Source organism: Microcebus murinus, chromosome 15, assembly GCF_040939455.1.
Source record: "Microcebus murinus isolate Inina chromosome 15, M.murinus_Inina_mat1.0, whole genome shotgun sequence".
Classification (NCBI taxonomy): Eukaryota; Metazoa; Chordata; class Mammalia; order Primates; family Cheirogaleidae; genus Microcebus; species Microcebus murinus.
In genome coordinates, this window is record NC_134118.1 from 46903093 (window position 1) to 46919685 (window position 16593).

General features: G+C 35.4%; 1 protein-coding gene across 3 annotated transcripts in view; it reads right to left on the reverse strand.

The window, feature by feature from the left end:
- The window catches only part of NAA15 (N-alpha-acetyltransferase 15, NatA auxiliary subunit), a 74860-nt gene that overhangs the window by 24835 nt on the left and 33432 nt on the right, over positions 1–16593 (reverse strand). For 2 of the 3 annotated variants that reach the window (XM_076010612.1, XM_012766289.3), the window contains exons 8-14: positions 14959–15054; positions 14488–14594; positions 12370–12442; positions 9612–9781; positions 7651–7803; positions 6937–7065; positions 6017–6230 (exon numbers count right to left, since the gene is read on the reverse strand). In XM_076010612.1, coding sequence (XP_075866727.1) covers positions 6017–6230; positions 6937–7065; positions 7651–7803; positions 9612–9781; positions 12370–12442; positions 14488–14594; positions 14959–15054 — 942 coding nt within the window. Of the gene's footprint in view, positions 1–6016; positions 6231–6936; positions 7066–7650; positions 7804–9611; positions 9782–12369; positions 12443–12738; positions 12859–14487; positions 14595–14958; positions 15055–16593 lie in introns of those variants that run through there. The other variant, XM_076010613.1, reaches the window with a different exon arrangement.

Below are 16593 nucleotides of genomic sequence, written 5' to 3' on the forward strand. Positions count from 1 at the left end.
TATCGTTCCTATTACACAGCGCTGTTTTAGCAACCCTAACCATGCAATAAGACATTGGGGGAGGGGGGTGTAAATACTGAAAGAAACAAAATTACTACCATTTATAGATTAACATAATGGTCTACATCTGCAGTCCCCAACCCCTGGGCCATGGCCCAGGTAACAGCCCATGGCCTGCTAGGAAATGGGCTGGGTATCACCACCTGAGTTCCGCACCACCTCTCCCTGCCTCACAATACCCCACACTTCCACTCTCAGTCCATGGAGAAAATGTCTTCCACGAAACCAGTCCTTAGTGCCAAAAAAGATGGGGACTACTGGACATAGAAAATTTTCAAAATTCAACTGAAAAATGATGATGAGCAGAGATAATTGACTAATATCAGAGATCAGTAAGAATACCAACTTGACATATTAGGTTGTTATGTACTAAGTTTGACAGTTGATATCTCGGACATTTCATTCACTTTGAAACTTGTTTTTTTATTCTTTTTATAGGTACATCCTCAATCTTTCAGACACACATTTTGGCTTATGATTATCTTTCAAAAAAATCTTAGGCCGGGCGCGGTGGCTCACGCCTGTAATCCTAGCTCTCTGGGAGGCCGAGGCGGGCGGATTGCTCGAGCTCAGGAGTTCGAAACCAGCCTGAGCAAGACTGAGACCCCGTCTCTACTATAAATAGAAAGAATCTAATTGGCCAACTAATATATATAGAAAAAATTAGCCGGGCATGGTGACTCATGCCTGTAGTCCCAGCTACTTGGGAGGCTGAGACAGAAGGATTGCTTGAGCCCAGGAGTTTGAGGTTGCTGTGAGCTAGGCTGACGCCACAGCACTCACTCTAGCCTAGGCAACAAAGCGAGACTCTGTCTCAAAAAAAAAAAAAAATCTTACAGCAATTTTTGTGAAACAATGGATAAGTCTAAATTTCGTGTTAATTTTGAATATGAGTTCCACTGTGGAACCAATGCAACACTGACAGCTCGAAATATCAACAAAGTATTTGGGAAGGATGTGGCTAATGAATACACAGTACGTCCATGGTTTGAGTTCTATTCTGGTGATTACAATCATGAAAATGAGCCATGTGGGTGACCTGAGACCAAGGTGGATAATGATGAGCTGAAAGCTATAGTGGAAGAGAATCCATCTCAACCTATGTGTGAATTAAGCAGCAAGGTCTGACGTTATTATTCCCACAATATTCGACCATTTGAAACAAATGGGCAAAGGAAAGAAGCTGGATAGATGTGTTCTGTGTGAATTAAATGAGCAGCAGAAGAGAAATCCTCTCGAAGCTTGCTCTCTTCGTTGTCACAACAGAAAGGTGAACCACCTCTATACCATATTGTTACATGTGATGAAAATGGATGCTCTTTGACAATCGCAAGCATTTGGCACAATGGTTAGATAAAGATGAAGTGCTGAAACACAGTCCAAAATTGAATATTCATCAAAAAAAGTTAATGGTGTCTGATTGGTTGGTGTTCCAGTGCTGGTATTTTTTTTTTTTTTTTTGAGTCAGAGTTTTGCTCTGTTGCCTGGGCTAGAGTGCCATGGCATCAGCCCAGCTCACAGCAACCTCAAACTCCTAGGCTTAGTCAATCCTCCTGCCTCAGCCTCTGGAGTAGCTGGGACTACAGGCATGTGCCACCAAGCCCAACTAATTTTTTCTACATAGATTTTTAGTTGTCCAGCTAATCTCTTTATATTTTTTTTAGTGGAGACGGGGTCTCCCTCTTGCTCAGGCTGGTTTCAAACTCCTGACCTTGATCGATCCTCCCACCTCTGCCTCCCAGAATACTAGGTTTACAAGCGTGAGCCACTGCGCCCAGCCTCCGTGTTGGTATTCTCCACTACAGCTTCATAATCCAGTCAGTTGGTAACAACAGATGTCTACTGCCACCAATTGGACAAAATGAGGATGCTTACGAATAAGCAGCCAAGCTTGCTCAGTGGAGATAGGCCAATCCTTTTTCAAGACCACATGTCACCAAAAAAATACTATTTAAACTATAGAAGCTGGACTTAGGCCGAGTGCCGTGGCTCTTGCCTGTAATCCTAAGACTCTGGGAGGCCGAGGCAGATGGACAGCTGAAGGTCAGGGGTTCGAAACCAGCCTGAGCGAGACCCCATCTCTACCAAAAATAGAAAGAAATTAATTGACCAACTAAAAATATATATACCAAAAAAATTAGCTGGGCATGGTGGTGCGTGCCTGTACTCCCAGCTACTCGGGAGGCTGAGGCAGAAGGATAACTTGAGCCCAGGAGACTGAGGTTGCTGTGAGCTAGGCTGACGCCACGGCACTCACTCTAGTCTGGGCAACAGAGTGAGACTCTGTCTCAAATAAAAAAAAAAAAAAAAAAAAAAAAAAAAAAGAAGCTGGACTTAGAAACTCTGTCATCCATGGTATTCACTAGACATTGTACCAACTGACTACCACTTCTTCCAGGCTTTGGACCACTTCTGGCAAGGAAAACTATTCAATTCTCAACAAGCTGTGGAAAACGCCTTACGAAATTTTATCGCCACTTGCTCTTTAGGTTTCTTCAATGCTGGCATAAACAAGCTACCATAAAGATGGCAAAACTGTGGCAATAGTTTGATTAACTGTACTACTTCTTGTTTGAGATATAATAAACTGAACTTTTAATTTGAAATTGGACATTTCATATTTAATGACCCAATACAAAATATTATACTGTATTAGAATATTGTAATAGGAAGAAGGACACATAAGAATAATGCTAACAGTAAATCTGGCAAAATTATGTAACAATAATTACACAATAAAATAAATAGAACACATATATATTCTGGTATATAAAAACTCAATATTGTTTAAGGCCCACCTCTTACACCCCCTCTCAAACAGTAGTCTGTTTTGAATCAAAAATTCCAGAAGAAACTTTCTGGAAGACAAGTTAATTTTACAGTACATGCATAAGCAAAAATCTGCATGTAAAACCATAAAAATTCTAAAGATGACATACTATTAAATTAAGAAGGGAGAAATTGATCATAAGAAAAGAAACCTATCTGTGTACTGATGTCAATATCATATAGTTTTCATTATGTCTTCACAATAAGTTTTAATATTTGTTAGAACAAGATACAATGCCCACAACCTACCATATTTCTTTTTCAGAATTTAGTTCATGATAAAGGTAGCATTTTAAATCAGTGGTGAATATGCTGACCTATTCAACAAGTAATATTGAGGAGTTAGCAGTCTATTGGCAGGGGAGGGTAGAAAGCCACTCTTTGTTTTACATCATATATAAAAATTAACTCCAGATGATTAAATAGCCAAATCTAAAAATAGCAAAGTATTATAAGAAAAATAAAAGATATTCATAAATATATTTTTAATTTTGAAGTAGAAAAAGGTAAACCCTAAGTGAAGGTAAGAAAGTATATAATAAGCAATGCAAATTTAAACAACGATTAAAATCTTGAACATGTGAAGAATCTCTACAAATCAGTAAGTTTAAAAAGAAAGTGGGCAAAAGAAATGAACAAGCAATTCACAGAAGACACCCAAGGTTACATGAAAATATAAACAATGTTCCATCCCACTAAAAATCTAGAAATTATGAGATATTTTACCCAAAATAGAAAAAATGTAAAGGACCAATAATTTTTAGAGTTAACAATAATGTAAAACAAAAGAATCTCAATACAATATTGGTGGTAATAAAAAACTGATGAAACAAACCTTTATGGAAGGTAATTTGACACTATTTCAAATAATCATTTGAAATTTCCATGAAATTTCCATGTAACAATCCATGCTAAATAAACATGTGCATAATGATGTATAAAGATGTTTACTATAGCACTATAATGGTGAAAAAAATTCACATAGATTCTGACATAGCCATTAAAATGTCATTTGGATAAGTATCCAAACATAGAGCAACACTATTAATTGGGGGCTAAGAAGCATAGGCTGCAGAACACCGAGTAGGGTATAATTCCATTTATGGACTTAAAAAAAAAAAAAAAACCTGCCAAGAACCACCCTGAAACATGCGCATATTATACATACACATAAAACTTTGAAAATTGTACTTGTGCATAAAGGGAATCGATCCTTTCACAGGGATAACTTCTGGAAAGGAGAATGGGTGGTAGAAAAGTGAAAGAAGATTTTCATATTTGCTAGGTATATTTCTATACTGCCTCAACTCTGTATAATCAGAATTAATTGTGTATTATTTGTATAATTTGAAGAAGAGGATGTAACCAGGAGAGAAAAAAAAAAGATAAACAGGCCGGGCGCTGTGGCTCACGCCTGTAATCCTAGCTCTTGGGAGGCCGAGGCGGGCGGATTGCTCAAGGTCAGGAGTTCAAAACCAACCTGAGCAAGAGCGAGACCCCGTCTCTACTATAAAATAGAAAGAAATTAATTGGCCAACTGATATATATAAAAAATTAGCCGGGCATGGTGGCGCATGCCTGTAGTCCCAGCTACTCGGGAGGCTGAGGCAGGAGGATCGCTTGAGCCCAGGAGTTTGAGGTTGCTGTGAGCTAGGCTGACGCCACGGCACTCACTCTAGCCTGGACAACAAAGTGAGACTCTGTCTCAAAAAAAAAAAAAAAAAAAAAAAAAAAAAAAAAAAAAAAGATAAACAAAAGAAGCCAGAGGGTCATAGCTCTCCATTTTAACTACAAATTGTCTAGCAGATTCTTCATTTTAGTATTTTCTTCCAAGTTGAAGCAGCACCAATAGGCAGAAATAGACTCAAGTGAAATAAATCTAAGGCACAATTTGGCCTTAGAAAGTTCTAAACTATACTTAGGCAACAGGAAGTAAAATTAACAATATATTAACAAAATAATTCAAAAGTTCTTTAGCACATGGAAGGACATAGAAAGTAGCCAGTAATATCCTCAAAAGAGGATTAAACTAAGGACTGAAACATATCCGACGCTTTTTATGCCCCAACTCTTACAACATTTTTGCCATGACTAAGTCACAAAATATATGGACATACAATTAATTTATATTCTTCTACATACTAGATAAGTTTTATTCTGAAATTCTTTTCCAAATAACTGTCTAGTAAAGACTTTTCCCTAATCATCCTGACACTCTGCTATAAAAATGGTACATTAAAAATGGGTCAAATGATAAGTCACTGGGCAATTTTCCTAGCTTAATTCCAAATTGGCTTTTAATGTCTAAGCAATATTCACCTTTTAGTAGCTTACTTATAGATTACTATTTAAAAAAGGAATATCAACCGGGGGCGGTGGCTCACGCCTGTAATCCTAGCACTCTGGGAGGCCCAGGTGGGTGGATCATTTGAGCTCAGGAGTTTCAGACCAGCCTGAGCAAGAGTGAGACCCTGTCTCTACCAAAAATAGAAAGAAGTTAATTGGACAGCTAAAAATATATAGAAAAATAAAAGTAGCTGGGCATGGTGGTGCATGGCTGTAGTCCCAGCTATTCGGGAGGCTGAGGCAGAAGGATTGCTTGAGCCCCAAGAGTTTGAGGCTGCCATGAGCTAGGCTGACGCCACGGCACTCTAGCCCAGGCAACAAAGTGAGACTCTGTCTCAAAAAATAAAATAAAATAATGAAATGAAATGAAATGAAATGAAATAAAATAAAATAAAATAAAATAGGAATACCTAGTTACATAACAGCCAATGCTAATATAGAGTCCCAAACTAATAGTTAGCAATTTACAGTACTGTAGTTAGCAATTTATAATATTGGGTAAACCAGATATTAAATGCAAAACTAATAAAATGCAAACTTCTTGAATGCTAATAAGCAATTACAAATCAAATGTTTAACTTATTTTGAAAGTATAAAAGTAAACAAAATTTTTCTTTTGTTACTTAGAGAAATTCGTAAAATAACCATCATTTTCTAACCTTGTATAACATCTTCCCACAAGGTGCTCAGTAAGAAGCTCAAGAAAAATGTATATTATTCAAAAACATAAATACAGAGACACACACCAGAGCAAATAATGAGAAATCTTTGAATATTATACCTGTATCAGCTTCATGTTCTTTATTCTCATCTGTAAGGGGGTTATCATGAAGTTTCAAATAGATCTCTATAGCAATTCTTGCTGCCTTGAAGTAAAATGGATGCTGCCGAAGTACATCTTCTAGTTTTAATAAGTCCACATAGGATCTAAGGGTAATCTTCCTCATACAGTATGTATGAAAGTCAAACTGGTCATCAGTGATTTCTATAAAATGCTAACAAAATTATCTTTTTATTATTATACTGAAGTATAGCAATGTCTATAAATACTTTGCATTTCAAATAAGTAAACAGAGTTGGCCATCACCTAACAGGATATGGCATATAGCTAGCACTAAATTATTTGCTGAACATAAGGGAAGCTTTAATATATATATTAATTTTTTTCTTCCTTAATAATATTTAAAAGGAAGCCAACTATTGATCATAGAAATGAATCAAAAGCAAAGATTTAAAAAAACAATGACTTTATCAGAAAACCAGGAATTATATAGGCTACAGAAACATAAAAAGGTGTCAAAACTTATATCTTATCAAGGGTATATAGCATCACTAATCAACCCCACAATAAACAGGCTTCTAGGATTACTTAATAAGCTTTGTAGGCACTACTAAAAAAGCAGCAACAATTTGGGGAAAAAAAAGTTTAAAAAAAATCAACAAAAACATAACCAAGAAACAAAATTCCAAAAGTTTTTAAGAAGAATTTTTACAGGAAAAATAAACAATAGAGAAGTTTGGCTTAAAATACAGTCTATAATATTTCTATTATAAAAATTGAAAAAAGTAAATACTGATTTTTAAAATAATCTGTGAATTATAAAGAGGGAAAAGAGAAAAAAACTATATACAATTTGCCAAAAATCTTCAATGTATAACAAAATAAAATGAGAAACTCATATGTATGTATGAGGTACTTACTCTCTCAATCTCATGACATTTCTTAAGTGCTTCACCAAATTTATTCATTGCTTTATAAGCCTGGGCACATTCTGTCTGGAACCACATGCACTGCATTTCATTCAAATTCTCTACTGCTGAAGTTCCTTCCTATATGAAAATCATATATTTTCAAGGCCATTTCTTACCAAATACATAACTCCACCACAGGATTTAAGAAGAACAAGATGTCCAACTGATCTTAATTCTTCCAAAATAATTTAATTTTTTACCAATTCTTAGAGTAAAAGGGAATAGTTAACATGTGAGAGCAACTGAAATTATCTTTCTAACCACTAAAATTATGTGGTTTTACAAGTGATTAAACAAAAGGTCTTTAGAACTGGGGATAGGAATTAACATAAGAAATAAAACACTAGCACATAGCAGGTACTCAATAAATATTAGTTCCCTTAACCTCTAAAAAAATTCATCTGAACATACATCAACATAAACCAGAGTTTAAAATTCCATTGTATAGTCATTAAAAAAGAAAATGCTTTATACTAATCTTGGTTCCAGTTTTTGCTGATATGATTATTTAATTAAAAGCTGTTCAGCAGCGGGGGCCATTAAAAAAATCTAGACTATTTTCATATTAAAAACATTAAAAACAAACTTTGAAAAATGAGCAAGAGATTTAAGAATAAACTGGCTCACGTCCTATTTATTTATAAGAAAACTAGCTGTACAAACCCTCGTAAACTTGGAACACATTTCTTCAGCTTCTTTAATTAGGTTGGCTTTTAACATATATTTTGCACATTTGGAGTTGATAAATCTGTCTGCTGTGTCCAAGGCCTGGGCCTCATCCATCCACCTTGCAGCTTCTTTAATATTCCCAGCGTGCTTACAAGGTACAAGAGCAAAATAAACCAGTAAGTATGCTAATTTTATCATGCAGGTAATTGGTTACTTGTTAGTAAACAACTAAAAAGCAAATTAAAGAAAAGGTATTCTTTTGACTTTTAAGATCCTAATCAATGTAGAAGCATGTATTCTTCCATAAAGTAAGTTCTGATAACTTTCTGGCCATCAAAAATGTAGGTTATCTGATAGTAAAGAGTTGTTTTAATAGTCTACTGTTATTATCCCCGTTATCTATAACAGTGCCTGGCACATAGTAAAAATACTCAAAAATAATTGTAAAATCAAATAAATAATAATGGAAATCTTTAAGACAGAACAACATAATTCATTATAAAAGTCATGAAAGGCAAATGGATGGCCAAATTTCTACCCAAAAGGAACCATGGAAACATTACTGCTTAGGACCATTAGCAGACACTCCCCAATGATCTTCATTCTAATTCAACTAACTACTCCAATCTGGCAAAGGCACAAAACTGATGAGCCTAACCTGACTTTCAAAAGTTGTGTTTTTTTTTTTTTGAGACAGAGTCTCACTTTGTTGCCCAGGCTAGAGTGAGTGGCGTGGCATCAGTCTAGCTCACAACAACCTCAAACTCCTGGGCTCAAGCAATCCTGCTGCCTCAGCTTCCCAAGTAGCTGGGACTACAGGCATGCACCACCATGCCAGGCTGATTTTTTCTATATATATTAGTTGGTCAATTAATTTCTTTCTATTTTATAGTAGAGATGGGGTCTCGCTCTTGCTCAGGCTAGTTTCAAACTCCTGACCTCAAGCAATCAGCCTGCCTCGACCTCCCAGAGTGCTAGGATTACAGGCATGAGCCACCGCGCCAGGCCCAAAAGTGCTTTTTTTTTTTTTTTTTTTTTTTTTTTTTTTGAGACAGAGTCTCGCTTTGTTGTCCAGGCTAGAGTGAGTGCCGTGGCGTCAGCCTAGCTCACAGCAACCTCAAACTCCTGGGCTCGAGCGATCCTTCTGCCTCAGCCTCCTGGGTAGCTGGGACTACAGGCATGCGCCACCATGCCCGGCTAATTTTTTATATATATATTAGTTGGCCAATTAATTTCTTTCTATTTATAGTAGAGACGGGGTCTCGCTCTTGCTCAGGCTGGTTTTGAACTCCTGACCTTGAGCAATCCGCCCGCCTCGGCCTCCCAAGAGCTAGGATTACAGGCGTGAGCCACAGCGCCCGGCCTAAAAGTGCTTTTTAACTATTGCTTAATTTCATTATTTTCTTGCTAAATAAATTACTGGTTTACAATCACTCTATCAAGAGCTTTGATTACTAAATTTTACTTGCAATAAGATAGGGAAAAGCCAATTTTATTTTAATATGATGCTCGAACATATGATAGAGATTCTTAAGCATGGCCCAGGAGTTGAGAAGTCAAAAGATAAGAATATGTAGAATTCATAATAGAATCATCACAGTTCCATTTCATTAACATTACAAGATGTTGATGTTTTATCACAGTCAAATGTTAATAGAAACACCCAGTGCACAGCAAATATAATTACCTTTGAACCACCTGTACTCTTATTCCTAAAACCCAAGAGTAACTATGTGTGTATATATATGTATGTATAGATACAGATGAAGCATCAAATTAACATGACCACTTCAACTCTAAAAGTCATCAGACCGAGAAATGTACTATAAAGCTATTCCATGCTTTCTCAAATCATCAAATGTCATTTTCCCTACATTTAGAATCTATAAAACATAAGAAAATATTTATGACAAGTCTCATTACCTTACAAAAAAAGGGGAGGATAAGATGTTTACCTTATAGATTTTAGCTTTCACAAGAAAGAGTTCTATCAACGTTGGCGTACTTTCAATAGCAGTATTTATGTATTCCAGAGCAATAGATGGCTGGCCAATTTTATCATAATGTTGTGCCAAATAGTACTGGACCCAAAGTAATGTGGTTGGTGGTTCCTCCTTTCCATCATCTTTAAAAAGCAAGGGAGGAGGGAGAGAGAGGGAAGAAACCATGTTAGGCATTACATATATTAAGAGTACCTCCTCCAAAATGATCTCTGTATTTATTAATAAGGAAGGTAGTTTATTTATGTATCAAGCCATAAAACTATCCCTAAGTCTATAAGATCTTTGGAAGGGACCATGTTTTCTGTTCTGTATTCTTATAGGCTATAGCACAATGCCTTGCATATAATAAAAACTTTATATAACAAATATGGCAGATAAATAAGATCAAAGATATTAACTACCTAAAAAGGAGAGCAAAATGGATGGGGGAAGACAAGCTGTACTAGAACTATGAGAGTGTACTGATCAGGATGTTATTTATGGGGGGGGGAGACACGACTGAAAAGAAATTATCCACTAATTGGTCATTAAAAAAAAATAAAAGTCATGACTGCTCAATTGAGTTTCTAGCTAATGCACTAAACTGTATATAAATATACTTATGATGTGGTTATTTTGAATTTTGGTGATTATATTATCACCAAATTCTGTTGAATTTAATATTATGCTGAACATGCAAAAATCCACAATTTATACTGAATAAAAACTATACTCAAAAAATGAGACGAGCAAAAAATTCTTATTCTATATTTTAGTTCATGATTTAATTTTAATATACTCACAAGAAAATGTGTAAGTTAAATATACAACCCACACATTAAAAAATTCTTCTTTAATACAAATTTCTAAAGTCTGAGAACTGTTATTTACTTTCAAAGAAAGCAATGGATTGCTTTTTTTTTTCCTAGTAAAAGCAGGATGGCTCAGTGGACAAACAATAGGAGTGGAACTCACCAACTCCTCATCTGATAGATCTGCAACAAAAGTGCTGCATATTCTTGGGCATGTCACTGAACCTCTTCCACATTTGTAAAATATGTAGGAAAATGCTGATAATCAAAGGAACATCATGATGATTAACCAATGAAACTATGGTAATGCCTTTTTTAAAGTACTATTAAAATTAATTTGAGACCTACAAACAATGACCAACCCAATAGCAATGAGCACCCCAGGTCCCACACTGGGATTTCCCATTACAGGAACCAGAGCTTCTTGAAAAAGAACTGACTATAGATCTGCAGTGACAGCATAAAGATGAACTCAAATATCTTATCAAACAGCAAGGAAGCTATCAACTGCTACCATGGTTATGTAAAGAATAGAACCACATGAGATTTAAAACATCAAATATGCTTAAATTCATGAATTCATAATAATACTTTCTAAAAATGTATTTGTTATCTTATAGGATGTTATTGAACCAATTCATTGTAAAGAACTAAAAAAAAGTAGGAAGTAAAAAAACCACATTTATCATGCTTTTCCTATACAAATGGAGATATTAGGTAAGCAGATAATACATTAAGGGGAAATTTCTCTTTTAAGATAATAAAGAATGATAGAATATCACTGGCTGGTAATTCCTAACAGTTGTTAATGTAGAAAACAAACACTATATGCCTACTGACAGAAAAACACACCACCACCTGTAAAATATTCTTGCTCATTGCTCTTATGCTTAAAAAAAAAGGTAAAACCACCAAGAAAAATTCTCATCAATCCTCTAGCCAGACCTATCCATTAGAAGATTCTGCAATGACAGAAATGTTCTGTATCTGCCCTGTCAAATACAGTAGGCATTATTCATCTATATGGCTACTGAGCAGCATTTGAAATGTGGCCACTGCAACTGAGGGATGAAATTTATATTTTATTCTACTTTAAAAAATTTTAATTAGCCACTGTGGCTAATGGCTATTATACTAGACAGCATACCTCTACATCAAAAGATAAATTTATAGGAAATTTTGAGGACAATGGAATGTGTTAAGCAAAACATGGAGTACATTCAGTAAAATTTAGACTGGGAAAACTAAAAACAAAAAATATTTTCTTCAACAAATAGATTGTAGTAAAAGAGATGGATGAGAAATGTATAGATTTTTAAAAAAGACTTAAGAGACACCAACCCAACTCAGTATAAATCTTATCTGGATCTTCAGTCAAATACTTCAGAAAGGGAAAGGAATGGAAAAAAATATATGTCATTTATAATATAACTGCAAATGTGAACATGGACTGGATATGTGATATTACGCATTAATTTTCAGGTATTATAATGGTATTATGGTTATGCTTTGGGTTAAGTCCTTATCTTTAGAAATATTCATGGACAAAAATGTGATGTTTGCAATTTGCTTCAGAATAATATGGGAATAGAAAAAAGTAGGTGAAGATATAGATAAAAATAAGTTTGATCATGAATTTAAAATGACTGAAGTGGAGTGCTGGGTAAACAGAGGAGCATTAAATTATTACATCTGGTTTTCTTAATGTTTTAAATTTTACATACATTTTCCAATAAACTAATGTAATTCTCTTATAACCAAATTATCACAGAATGCACAAATTAGTGGGAAAAAATGTTAATGCACTATGCTTACTGCCTAAGTAATTAATAATAGTGAAGAACTTAATAATAGTTAAGAACTTCATAATGTATTACAATTTTCAAGATGTTTTTAAAACATAAAACTTGAGCACTTACCATTGGGGTTAAATAACCGGCAGCTTTTTAGAGAGGTTTCATAACCTACTACTAATTCTTCTATGATTGCCACCTAGAGTACAAACACACAAGTATACTTCAATAGAAAAAGATAGTTACTATTTTTGTGTAAAATGTGTTATTTTCTATTAAAGGACTAAATAAACCAACATATATATATATATATATATATATATATATATATATATATATATATACACACACACACCCCTTTATAAATCCTTAACCTGTGGATAAAATTTTTAAATGAATCATGTATTTGTGCAGGTGTGCATTAAGACATAACTTTCTAAAAACTTACTGGTATATTCCTTTTCCCTGCTAGAAAATACAGCATGTCAGCGAAACGAGAAATCAGGAAAGACGGGCAACATTATAGATGACTTATACCTTGATTCATTTTTATCTCAAATCATGTATTTAGCACCCGCAGTTAGCATTTGCTCTTTAAGACTCAAGTATTAAATGCTATATAAAAAGAGAAAATCATAAGTAAATGATAGTACTCCACTCTGTTTCACAACTCAGGGAAAACATTAGTAAAACTGAAACATAGAACAGTGGGTAGGCTTGAGGTACAAAAGAATGAGTGGCTGTCCAGGTTCTGCTAAGTCTTGACTATAGTACTAGCTCTTGGCTTCCTGAAAGATCTGTGAATACTTTTTATGAATTCCCTTCTTTGCTCAATCCATCTTTCATAAATTTCCATTACTACAGAGGTTCACTTAAATGACCTCAACTGGCTCAACAGTTAAACTGAATGGTTGCAGCTAGGTAATTCTGGTGAACCTGTGTTCTCCTCCCACAAGTTGAGCTACATGTGTACTAAGATCCAGTTTTATTTTCCCAAACCTGTTTGAATCCTTTGTATTTATAATCGTAATGGCAGAATTTAATTCAATATTATGCAAACTTAAGAAATGTGAACAAAAAACTGTTTCTATACACCGAATACCATGGAAAAACTCAAAAGATAATGTAGATATTTTAAACCACTTTATGTGTAAATTAGGAAACCATAAATAGAAGAAAATCATAAAAATATAGGATTCCATACTTAAGACCACTTCACAATCATCAAATTCTCACTTTTCCCAAACTGGAACTAACAGATATTTTATGGGTTTGTGATTTGTGCAAGGAAAAAAAGTGAAAAAGCAATTAAAGCTGATACCTTGGGCCTCTCAACAAAAGACCAGCAAGTAAATGCACATTATGTGCTTCAGGTTAAAGTGCTTAGTATGCTTAATTTGTTCCATCTTCAATGTAACTGATTTTTTAATCCACCCAACTTTTTTTTTTTTTTTTTTTTGAGACAGAGTCTCACTCTGTTGCCCAGGCTAGAGTGCTGTGGGGTTAGCCTAGTTCACAGCAACCTCACCCTCCTGGCTCAAGCAATCCTTCTGCCTCAGCCTCCCAAGTAGCTGGGACTACAGGCATGTGCCACCATGCCCGGCTAATTTTTTCTAGATATATTAGTTGGCCAATTAATTTCTTTCTATTTTGTAGTAGAGACGGGGTCTCACTCTTGCTCAGGCTGGTTTCGAATTCCTGATCTTGAGCGATCTGCCCGCCTCGGCCCCCCAGAGTGTTAGGATTACAGGCGTGAGCCACCATGCCCGGCCCACTCAACATGTCTTGATGACACTGTACTTACAACAAGCAAATTAATCTAAATGAAGATTAAAATACCCTCTAAACAAGCATCTTGAATATTGTTAACATAGCTGAAAAAATAAGTTGACTTACTAGGATAGTAAACAAACTTTTCTGACAGAACTTGACTTCTGACTTCATGAACAAGGATTAGAAAAAATGTTGGAGAAATCACTGCTTTACCAGCTATTCATAACCTGCACTTATTAAAGTACATAGCAGAAACAAAAGACAGAAAACAAGCACTAAGTTACTGGCCTAAAGAGAAAAGGAAGATGAAAAGGAAGAAAGAAGCATTAGAAGCATTTAAAGAGCAAGCTAGGAAGACTGAAACCAGATTCACAAAACACATACTATTGTGCACAGATAATCAAGAATCAGCCATTTATTCCAAATTCTGAGCAAATGATAGCCCCAAAAAACACCATATTTTTACTTTACCTTTTCTTTATCTTTGTATAATGACCTCAAAGTATTGAAGACTGGTGGGCAACCCTTGCTGAAATTCATCCTTAGGAACTTATCCAAACATTCTTTAAACTTCTCACCTTGGAAGAGAAAAATCATGTTGGCTTACATTTACTACTAGGTTTACTAACTTACACTTACTAACTTACATTTGGTAACTTACATTTACTTGACTTATTAGACAACTCTAACAATGCATCTAATCTTAATATGCATACTAATACTTAAAACCAAGATAAGAAAAGTTTATTCACAATTTTTTTTTAGGGTAGAGACAGTTTCTCCCTATGATGCCCAGGCTGGTCGAACTCCTGGACTTAAGCGATCCTCCCAATTCACCCTCCCAAAGTGCTGGGATTACAGGCATGAGTCCATGCCCAGCTCATGAAAAGAAACTTTAAATCATAGCATCATTTTCATTCCTTTGCAATTATTCTCACTTACCAGATAAAAAGTTTAATGGCAGCCTTCTTGGCACCAGTCCCCTGGGATATTTAGTCCAGGCCTCCTCATAAATTTTTAGCCTTTCTAACATATTAGCTGCAAAGGAAAAAATTTTATATGTAATCGTAAACTGTATATTTTTCCGGCAAATTATAAATTTTTCAAATTTTATAATATTAAAAAAAAATTTGAAGATGAGAAGAAAATTACTTATGATCCTAGCACCCTAATAAACAAACAAATCTCTTTTTAAAAATTTTTTACAGATAGTCTCGCTGTTAGCTAGGCTGGAGTACACTGATGGGATCATAGCTCACTGCAGCCTTGAACTCAAGTGACCCTGAGCTCAAATGACCCTGCTGCCTACCCACTTAAGTAGCTAGAACTACAAGGCTGTGCCACCATACCCAACTAATTTTTTAACATTTTTTGTAGAGGTGGGCTCTCCCTATGTTGCCCAGGCTGATCTCAAATTGCTGGCCTCCAGGGATCATCTTACCTCAGCCTCCCAAATTATTAGCATTACAGGCTGCCACTGAACCCAGCCAGACTATTTCTTTCCAATATTTCTTATTCAAAATAACCATTTAAAATACATAATTTCCTTTTTTCTTTTTATACATAATTTTCTTTATCTTGTTCTGCCTTAGGCAGGCTTTGAAAATCTGAGAATTCCTTTACTTTAAGTTCTGAAAAAGTTTTGGTTATCATGTTTCCATATTTTGCTTCTATTTTCTTTAGCTTCTTCCCTCTAACTTCTCTCCTCTGATTTATTCTGGAGCTTTTAAATATATCCCCTATCTTCCATTTTTCCATATTTCTATTTTATCTTTTACTCTCAGTGCAAACATTGAGAGCTTTCCTCAGTTTAATCTTCTACTTCACTAATTTTTCCTCAGCTGTGGCCTCTCTTCTATTCAGTCTATTAAGATTTTTATTTCAATAAGTAGGTTTTACATTTTGCAAATTCTGTTTTTTTTTGTTGTTTTTTTTTTTTTTTGAGACAAGAGTCTCACTTTGTTGCCCAGGCTAGAGTGGGTGCCATGGCGTCAGCCTAGCTCACAGCAACCTCAAACTCCTGGGCTCAAGCGATCCTACTGCCTCAGCCTCCCAAGTAGCTGGGACTACAGGCATGCACCACCATGCCCGGCTAATTTTTTGTATATATATCTTAGTTAGCCAATTAATTTCTTTCTATTTATAGTAGAGACGGGGTCTTGCTCTTGCTCAGGCTGGTTTCGAACTCCTGACCTTGAGCAATCCTCCTGCCTCAGCCTCCCAGAGTGCTAGGATTACAGGCATGAGCCACCACGCCCGGCCTTGCATATTCTTAATTGGTACTTTTCATAACTATTCATGTTTCATGGCTACAATTCTTTCTATTCATTTTTAGATTCTTTTATCATCTCTACTCTTTTTCTTTTTTTTTTTTGAGACAGAATCCTGCTTTGTTGCCCAAGCTAGAGTGAGTGCTGTGGCGTCAGCCTAGCTCACAGCAACCTCAAACTCCTGGGCTCAAGAAATCCTATTGCCTCAGTCTACCAAATAGCTGGGACTACAGGCATGCGCCACCATGCCCGGCTAATTTTTTCTATATATATTAGTTGGCCAATTAATTTATTTCTATTTTATAGT